Raw genomic sequence first — 8,777 nt, 5'->3', positions numbered from 1 at the left:
CTTGTTCCTGAGGAGTCTCTCCCAGTATCCCTGCCGTTGTTTGACCAGTTTGAGGACCGGCTCGTTGGACTTCATGTCCCAGCGGCAGCGGTCCACAACGACGTTGGCTTGAAGCTCCAGGTTGGCTCTGTAGATCCGACCGTTCACTCTGCCACTGAACACAACCAACACAGAGAGCGTCAATCTGATCACACTGAGGAAACGTCTCTGTTTGTTTACTGCGCTGCGTAGAGTGAGTTAGTTTCCTTCCATGTGAACTCTATAAAGGTTATAAAGTACGACACGCTGCACTCAGTCCGTCCTCACCTGTCCTCAGGACGACCTCCCTCACGTCCTCAGTCAGACAGGAAGCAGTCAGAGTGGCAGGTCTGAGGCCACCGTGCACCAATGTGCCGTTACATTTTTCATTTGGGTTTTGTTACTCCAAAAGCAAAAGCACCACCTCAGTGAGGTTTACTTAAGTTCCAATGAAGTGCGGCTGCAACCAACACAATTATTGTGAGTGAAATCACAGATCAGTGCTTCTTCAAATGTCTTGTTTTTATCCGACAGAGAGTCAGTTTAGTCTCACATTTGTGAAGCTGGAACAATTCATTGTATTAGCAGTTAGAGAGGGACCAGCAGCTGTAGTGGATCCATTAGTGGACTCTGTTGGACTGGGAGCTGCCAGTGAACAGCAGGTCCAGAACCGGGACTGAATGGACAGTTTGACGAATATGAAAGTACCGCGGTGGTTAACATTAGCTGGACGAGTTAACATCAGTAAACTCCATAAATCACCTCGGTACCGCTGCCGTCACACTGTCCTCTGTCTGCTCTGGTTGTGTTCACTGGGAGGCTGCTGACTCTAACAGCAGCTACATCAGCAGTTAGTTAACGGTAGATTGAGTCCCAGCGACATGCTGCAGTAGCGGCGTTACTGAGACACAGAGTGTGTTCGCACCAATCTGTGTCTCAAATGAGCTTGTAAAGAATAAAGCTGTAAGTTGTTGTCTCTTGACCAACTAGGGCTGAGTATTGTTTAATACCTTCGATACTGGATTATAAAATTAATTCAAACGTAAGAAAATGACATTACATGGTACAATTATTCAGAGACCTGGGAGATGATGAAGAAGCTGATGGAGTATTTATCTGTATTGGACGATGAAGAAGAGGATGACTGTGTGGTTCTGGGAAATACGAGCAGCTCGTCCGTATCTGAAGACCTCGGTTGTATTTCTCTCCGTTTACAGCAAGCAGACACAAAAACAGGTTTAGCTGCACTCGCCAGCTAAACCTGTTTTTTCTGTATCCTTTAACGTCGTGTAACAGTCGACAATCTGCTCTCAGGTTACTGCCGCACTGATTTACTCTAGCAGACATTGAGACTGAACCAAACGACGAGGCATCTTTCGAAGCATTCGTCAACCAACTGCAATAATCATGTGACACTAAATATTGATTTGAAAACATTTTATTACAGACTAAAGTAATCGAGAAGCTTAACGCCAAAAAACAGTTAAACACTGAAACGTCTGTTAGAAAGTGTTGGAATCTGTCACTGCAGAACAACAGTACAAAGAGGTTTTCTGAATGAACTCAAAGTGTCCGAGCTAACATTTGGTGCCACATGACGTCACAGATTCATTTCATTAAATCTTTAACGGCTCTATTGTTCAGAAACAAGAGATGACAGAATAACTCCAGTGGCCCTAACAAAGGAAAGTGATGGACTAATGATCAAACTGTAAACCTGAACTATGCCTGATGTGTTAGCAGCCACTCATTGTGTGTTTAATTCACACAGAGGCTTGCTGTGCTAAACATGTACCCGCTCCCGCCGGTGTAAAGTGCTCGGGATAAAAAGCTCCACTGAATGTTGGATGAGATGTGAAGTAAGTGAGCGATCATTGGCGGTCTGCTCCCGACAGACCTGTAAACGACTCTGTCGGGGTAGAAATCACAGTGCTGACTCTCCGGGTTGGTCAGCTTCACCGAAACGATCACGGAGTCGGACGTCTCGTACCAGCGGACCTGAGGGTGCAAACTGAAACACAACCGGAGGAGAAACAAATATAGTTTAGTTTAAAAACCACTCTGGATTATCTGCTGTATGTTAATAAAGTAAAATGTTCTTTCTTCCATCAAATATAAACACTACGGAGGGCAGGAAGTGAACAGCAGAATGGATGAGATGGAGCTGTGCTAGTTTAAAGGATATTGTGATTCTTTGTCTTTAAACTGATCTGAAACTTTTCTGGCGGGGAACTGAAGTCGTCTCTGTTCAAAGCCACCAGACTCCTCAGATAAAAACAGTAATTTCAGGAGTTGCTGGTCTACCGCTGCCTCCATCGGTGTGTGTGTTTGTGTTACTGTGTGACTTTGGTGATTCAAAGAGCGTCTGTTGGCTTTGGAGAGAGCACAGATGGATAAAATAGCTTCAGTTCCCCGTAAGAAAGTCTGACAGCGAGGTAAAGTGGTGAGAATATTTTAAATATAGCGCACACTTAAACTGATACACTGTGTTCTGCTTTTGATTCTCCTGGTTTCTTGTTTTCTCTTGATGGTGCTTCCAATGTAGAACATCACTTCCTGCCCTCCGTCTGCAGCGGAGCTACATCCAGATAAACCTTCCTGTACCTTTTTACAGAGTAACTGCAGTCTGTCTTATTAGTGCTGATGAGCTGCTGGCTGATGATTTGATCGTCACCTGCAGGCACACCTGAACACACACACACACACACACACACGTTTACTGTGTGTTAGCAGTGGAGGCAGTCAGATCACGATTATTGATCAGAATATTTCTGTTTCAGTTTACAGTAAGTGATCTTGTGTTATGCTGAGGTAGATAAAAACTTCTATATACACATTTGGAACATCTTAAAGTCCCCTGACAGTAACACAGTGACACAGTAAAAGCAGCTCTGTAATTATTTAAAGGTCCAGTGTTTAACATTGAGGAGGATCTATTGTCAGAAATGAAATATAATATCTACATGTATGTTTTCATTAGTGTATAATCAGCTGGACCTGGATCTTTGGACACAGCTAGGACAGAACTTTTGACTTTTACCATCACAGGGGTTGAGAGCAGCATCCTCGCTGGTCGTGCGGTTAACTTCTCCTTCATGTCCGTTCCTGTGGATCAAAAACATAAAGCTTCTGTTCATTAAATCCTCTGAGGGACTTTCTGTTCTCCTGATATTTTAACATCTGTGTTTGTGTGTGCTGACTGTATCGGATTAAAGAACAATATATTTATGAGTTCCTCAGTAAAGACACCGACCTCATCATCTGCTCGGCTGACGTCAGATCAGCAGTGTGGGTGTTTCTCTGACTGTCTGAGAGGGATTTCTGATCACACACTGGGTCCGGGTGGGGTTCAGCTGCTGCTGGTGCTGCTGGTGCCGGGGACAGGGACTGGATCACTGAAGATGCTGGACTAAGAGTCTCACGTGGCTGCAGGTGAGGGGGGTCAGCGAGCCGACTGACCTCGGCCACTCTGCAGGCTTCAGCCAGAACTTCCTCCTCAGCTCTGATCCTGACCTCCTGAGCCACCGGACCGTCCACCGACCTACAACGACACAAAGCTGCCTCATGCACCACAGTGGAGGAGGCTCATATATTCAGTCCACTACCAGGACACCTGAGTGTTTCCTTACCCAGAAACAAGACCCGCCTTGTTATCGCTGCCCATGTTGCACTCCTGGTAGAGCGTCCTCAGCCGGTCCAGATGCTCCGGGTTGCTGACTCCCATCCCGGTGTTCAGGATCTCGGACTGCACGTTGTAGTCATTGATCACAGTTTTCATACCTGGCACCTGCGTCACACGGACCTCGGAGCAACAACAGGAAACAAAGTTTACTGGTGCCAACAGTTTACAGACTGGAATTAACAGACAGAGTCATTCTGATCTACTTTGGAACCATTAAAACCTGATCTGTTATTAATTCAGATGTTTCCATCAGTCACCCACCGGCTGAACCAGGAGATGATAAAAACCTACCATAGGATCAACAAAAACGGTGTTTCCCAGACTGAAAACCGCTCTGGCTCGGTGCTGCAGACCTCGGATCTTCTGGCTGATCCCTCTGGTGACCTGAAAAAATGTCCAGTCACATGACCACCACACGGTTGCTTCCTTTACACAGGAGTTCACGTCCCGCCCCTTTTACTCTGCGCTCCAATAAGAGTTGAACAATCCTCTGTCACCTTCATCCTTTCCTGTACATACTGCTATATGCTAAGCTAATCTATGCTGAAAAGACAACCACATTTTGAAGACGCTCAGAAGAAAAAAGCGACACAAAGTCACATCATGTGTCTGTAATGTGTAAAGAAAGGAGGTGAGCGGGAAACCTTGGGGTGCCATTCGGTCTCAGAGTCGGCCGGTTTGACCCGGCAGACGATGATCTCGACGGCCTGGCCGGGCAGAGAGTGGAACTTCTCCGGGAGCTGGAGGATCTGATGGGATTTGACCTCCTCCTCCTTTCCCACGTCAATAAACCGAACGAGGACGCTGAAAAACAGCCGATCACCTCGGTCTGGGACAGACAGGATCTTCACCCTGTCGCAGGGAGCACAGTTACAGTTACAAGTGTCCTAATGTTTGTTTTATCCCCTAAAATTGGAACTTTTTTACCTGTGGAAGACCTCGTCCTCCTGCACAGCGTATAAGCCTCCCTCCAGCACCTCGCTGGCTCCGGGTTTCTTGTCGGCGTAGAAAGAATTCATCTCAGACGCCATGTTCTGGAAACCTTCGTCCTCCTTCCTGACAATACGACCGTAGAACACTGACGCTGCCTTAATGTAGAGAGGCACAACCTGGGGGCAAAAAGGGTTGTAGCCTGTTCTTTAAATCATTTCAGTTTCCCCTCCTACAGGCTTGTGCCTGGTGCAGATAATTAGTTATAACCAAGGTGCTTACAAGACTGAGATTTAAATAAAATAAGCTAAATATATTTTTGCATATGCAGAACCACTAATGAATTCTTGTTTCCTTGATGATGTCCGTTAACGGGAAGAAGAGGCATTTAGTAGGGATGCTGATATTTTTTAAGCCAATAAAATAATTGTAGTTTATGCACCGAGATATAGTGAGTGAAGATTTAATGTTCCATAGCTCTGCTCTAACCAAATATAACGGACAACACTTCTGACTCTTTAAGTGCAGGAGCGGCTAAAGAAGAGACAAAATGTAAACGTCCTCACTTCTATGACTCCCGTGGCCGGAAGCACCGACTGATCCAGGTGGGAGATGAATCTGTGACGGTCGGGACACACACTGCTGTCTCTGCAAAAGAAAACACATAGAATCACATAATCATATTCTAAGAATGAAATCTCTATTTTCCCCAAACTGAGCCAGACCTGGACCAGTGGATTTCAACCTTACATGGATGCAAGAGAAAAGGTTTTTATTCCAACAGTCTACAGCAGCTTGTGACGTGTTAACAGGTGAATGAGCATCTCCGCAGTTTGTTTACAGTGAAAACCTGAAGACTGTGTAGCATTCAAGGTAAGGCTGCTAACGTATACACATTTTATTTTCAGTTAATAAATTGTTTAAGCAAAAATTAAACCCAACTTTCTCACATCGCTGTTGGCTAATAGAAAGCTTTGTAGCACTACATCATTTATTGCTGACCTACAGACTCCAAAGCTCTTCAGGGAGCTGCAGAGAGGCCTGTGGGTCTTCTGGTCCTCCCGGGCCACATGGATGCCCCGGGCGAAGGACAGCAGCTCGGGGGGCAGCACGGTGTTGGCTCGCACCAGATACCGCAGAACTCCAACTATATGACGGGCGTTCCTGTCAGAGATGAGCAGCACCGACCTGGTGGGAGGAGGACAGCTCTCTGCTTGATCCTGGGAGGGAACCTTGGACAGACATCAGAGAAATCAGAGACATTTAAACGGACATTTTCTTTGTGGACTCTGATACTGCATTGGTCATTTATACAGATTTTATCCACCAAATTCCTCCCGTCCGTTTGTTCTTACTCGTTCAGAAAGGTTTCTGAAGTTCTCGGCCATGCAGAAGAGTCGGCTGCCGAATACTTTGGGAGAGGTGGGGAAGCCGTAGTGAACGACACAAGTTGCATCTCTGATTCCCAGACACTTCAGACACTCGTTGGTGATCACTAGAGATCAAAGGAGAAAGATATCAGCACTGTGAAGGTGGGGTGAATGGTGTTATGGGGTATTACCACTATATTGGTTAACTTTCAACTAAATAAAGTCACCAGTTAGTCAGCACGTTCATCTGAAAGTTGACCGTTAACAGGGTCACAGAATTGGGATATTTCCGGTCGGGCTTTCTAATAAAAGACAGCCAGTGTTTCCTGTCGGGAGTGTTTCCAGAGCGAGTGAGGTGGAAGCTACGTGACTTTTTATTGTGTGGTAAAGTAACAGACCTTTAGACAACAAACAAGTCCTGGTTGGAATAACGAGTCAGTGCTGTGCGGCTCGGTCCGGTGGTGTGAAACGCTACCAGATCTTTTTCCAGCGCACACACAGATTGAAAAACTGGCGGGCTGTCACATTATCTAGAATCGCTTCCCACACATTGAATGTTTAGGAAGTGATTTCAGTGAATGTCTCTAAATGTCTTTACTGATGAGGTTCTCTCTGTTTACCCAGAATAACATGAGTGCCGGGGCCGATGTCCTTCCTCCACTGCTGGATGACGAAGTCAAACTGGTGAGTTAACCCCTCGTGGGTCTTCAGGCAGAATGCTGATTTGTTGCTCACAGCCTGAATATGAGAAAATAAGAATGGTAAACTTCACTGACTGTTGGGCTGATATTGGTCCTACATTAAAGATTTAAAGCATACATTATATAATATATATACAGTACTTATTATAATGTACAGCATAACTGAAGCTGTGGTTTCACCTGGTACACATCTTCCACCTCCTGAGCAGAGTTGGTTACGATCAGAGTCTTCTGGCCGACATCGGGGTTGAAATCTAACACACCCAGCAGTACTGAGGTCTTACTGCTCTCCAGGGTCATTAGGATGATCTGTGGGGAGACAAACTTTTCCTTAAACTGGAAATATCATCAGACATCGGAACATACAGCTCAGCATTAAGGCGTGTTCACATAGAAGGCGAAGTGAAGCCGAGGCTTTTAGAGGAATAAACCCTAGAAGAGGAGAGATTATTGTGGAAGTTGGACTACTGGTAAACTGTGTCTGTTACTTGATTCCAGCGTTCGGTTTTACATTATTATGAACTCACTTAATCTTAAATGTTGATGAGTCAAACTGATGTTTTATGGTCCGTGTACGATGCAAATAATGATTCTTTGAGACTGACCTGCTGAACGTTCCCATAGAGAGCAGCTTCCTCCGGGACACTGATGACAATGGACGGGTATGGCATGTAGTTGGCTAACAAACCATCCATGTCACTGGTCCATCTTTTTGCCACGGCGATGAGCTGCTGAGGACAGGAAGCCATCTCCTCGCTGGACGTCACCTTCTGGAAATGCTGCAAGATGGTCAGCATCTAACAGCAGAACATTCATGTTTAATGAAATCTGTAGGAAGGTTTTAAAGAACAACATGTTCATGAAACAATACATTTAACAGCTGCTCCTGTTTGGAGGAAAAACATTGATGTGAACGACAACTGTGACCTGTGGATATCGTCAGCTGTAGCCAATTAATGTCGGATCAGAGAGCAAAGAGTATTTCAGAGTTTATCATTTCTCTGAGAGTGTTCGGTCCGGCCGCGTTCAATGGAAGTGTTTCTGTCACCTGGTCCGGAGCGTGAGTAAAGAGCTGGTCGGCCTCGTCCAGAACCAGGTGGCACAGACGCAGGAACAGGAAGCAGTGGCAGGACAGCAGACGGACCAAACTGAAGGGAGTGGTCACTACTAGCAGGCCTGGAAAGAATATAGAAATAAAACATTTAGGAAGTGATATGACTGCTTTAGTTTGGGACAATCCGTCTTAACACAAAACTAAATAAAATGCATTTGTAGATTTACAATAAGCACAAATACGGAGTCATTAGCTGACCCCTCCGGACTGAGAGGGGTCTTCGCTCACAGTTTTTGGGGATCCTGACAGCCTTGGCCTCATCTTTGTGGATTCCCAGCAGCACGGCGGCCGGGTGGAGGGCCGGGACGACCTTCAGCTCCTCCAGCAGGTCGTACACCGCCTGGACCTTCTCCCAGCCCGGACACAGCAGCACCGCTATGGGCTGGACACAAACACATCAACACACAAAGTTCACATCCCAAAACTACAGCTTCATTCTCTCAAAACAATAATAGAATATAACTAAATGACTGAGCAGTCAATCACATGATGGTGCTGGTGCTTTGGTAGCCGCGTCGGCTCATCACAGATTTCTTAACGTGGTTATTTCTGTCGAAGTTATCGAGTGCTCGGAAAGCGCTGAGAACGTCGTCGTAGAAAATAAATAAGGACATTTTTGAAGAGTGAAAGCTGCTCTAGCTGGGTCTCTGACTAAGAACACAGAGCTGGAATGAGCATCAGAGGTCGACTTTAAAGTAGGAATGTTTCGGATGAGGAAGCCTTTTCATACAATATAATAAACGGCCTCCTGCCTGCTGCTGATGAACTCACCCCTGCACTGGAGGTGAGGGGGGTGAAGATGGAGTTGAGCAGGATGTGGGTGAGGAGCGGGGCGAGGTAGCTGAGTGGTTGGTCGGCGTTGGGGGAGACAATGACGGTGTTGCATCCTAGAGCAGATTTCCACCTGCCCAACAAAAGCTGCATCCTCTACGTGTCTGCATCATTGCAGGGAACAGCTACAA

General features: G+C 46.0%; 1 protein-coding gene across 1 annotated transcript in view; it reads right to left on the bottom strand.

Moving 5' to 3' along the window:
* Window positions 1–8,777, bottom strand: part of tdrd12 (tudor domain containing 12) — a gene marked incomplete at its 3' end in the record, with an annotated part of 22,399 nt that continues 13,622 nt past the window's right edge. The window contains 17 exon segments of the mRNA XM_035665801.1: window positions 1–154; window positions 1,916–2,029; window positions 2,623–2,704; window positions 3,059–3,123; window positions 3,272–3,559; window positions 3,648–3,820; window positions 3,992–4,084; window positions 4,345–4,552; window positions 4,628–4,809; window positions 5,197–5,278; window positions 5,633–5,862; window positions 5,986–6,125; window positions 6,621–6,738; window positions 6,882–7,010; window positions 7,307–7,498; window positions 7,750–7,877; window positions 8,044–8,197. Coding sequence (XP_035521694.1) covers window positions 1–154; window positions 1,916–2,029; window positions 2,623–2,704; window positions 3,059–3,123; window positions 3,272–3,559; window positions 3,648–3,820; window positions 3,992–4,084; window positions 4,345–4,552; window positions 4,628–4,809; window positions 5,197–5,278; window positions 5,633–5,862; window positions 5,986–6,125; window positions 6,621–6,738; window positions 6,882–7,010; window positions 7,307–7,498; window positions 7,750–7,877; window positions 8,044–8,197 — 2,532 coding nt within the window.

Source organism: Morone saxatilis, unplaced genomic scaffold (assembly GCF_004916995.1).
Source record: "Morone saxatilis isolate NCDOM2014 unplaced genomic scaffold, NCSU_SB_2.0 Contig2, whole genome shotgun sequence".
Taxonomy (NCBI): domain Eukaryota; kingdom Metazoa; phylum Chordata; class Actinopteri; family Moronidae; genus Morone; species Morone saxatilis.
This window is presented reverse-complemented; position numbering and strand designations above follow the sequence as displayed.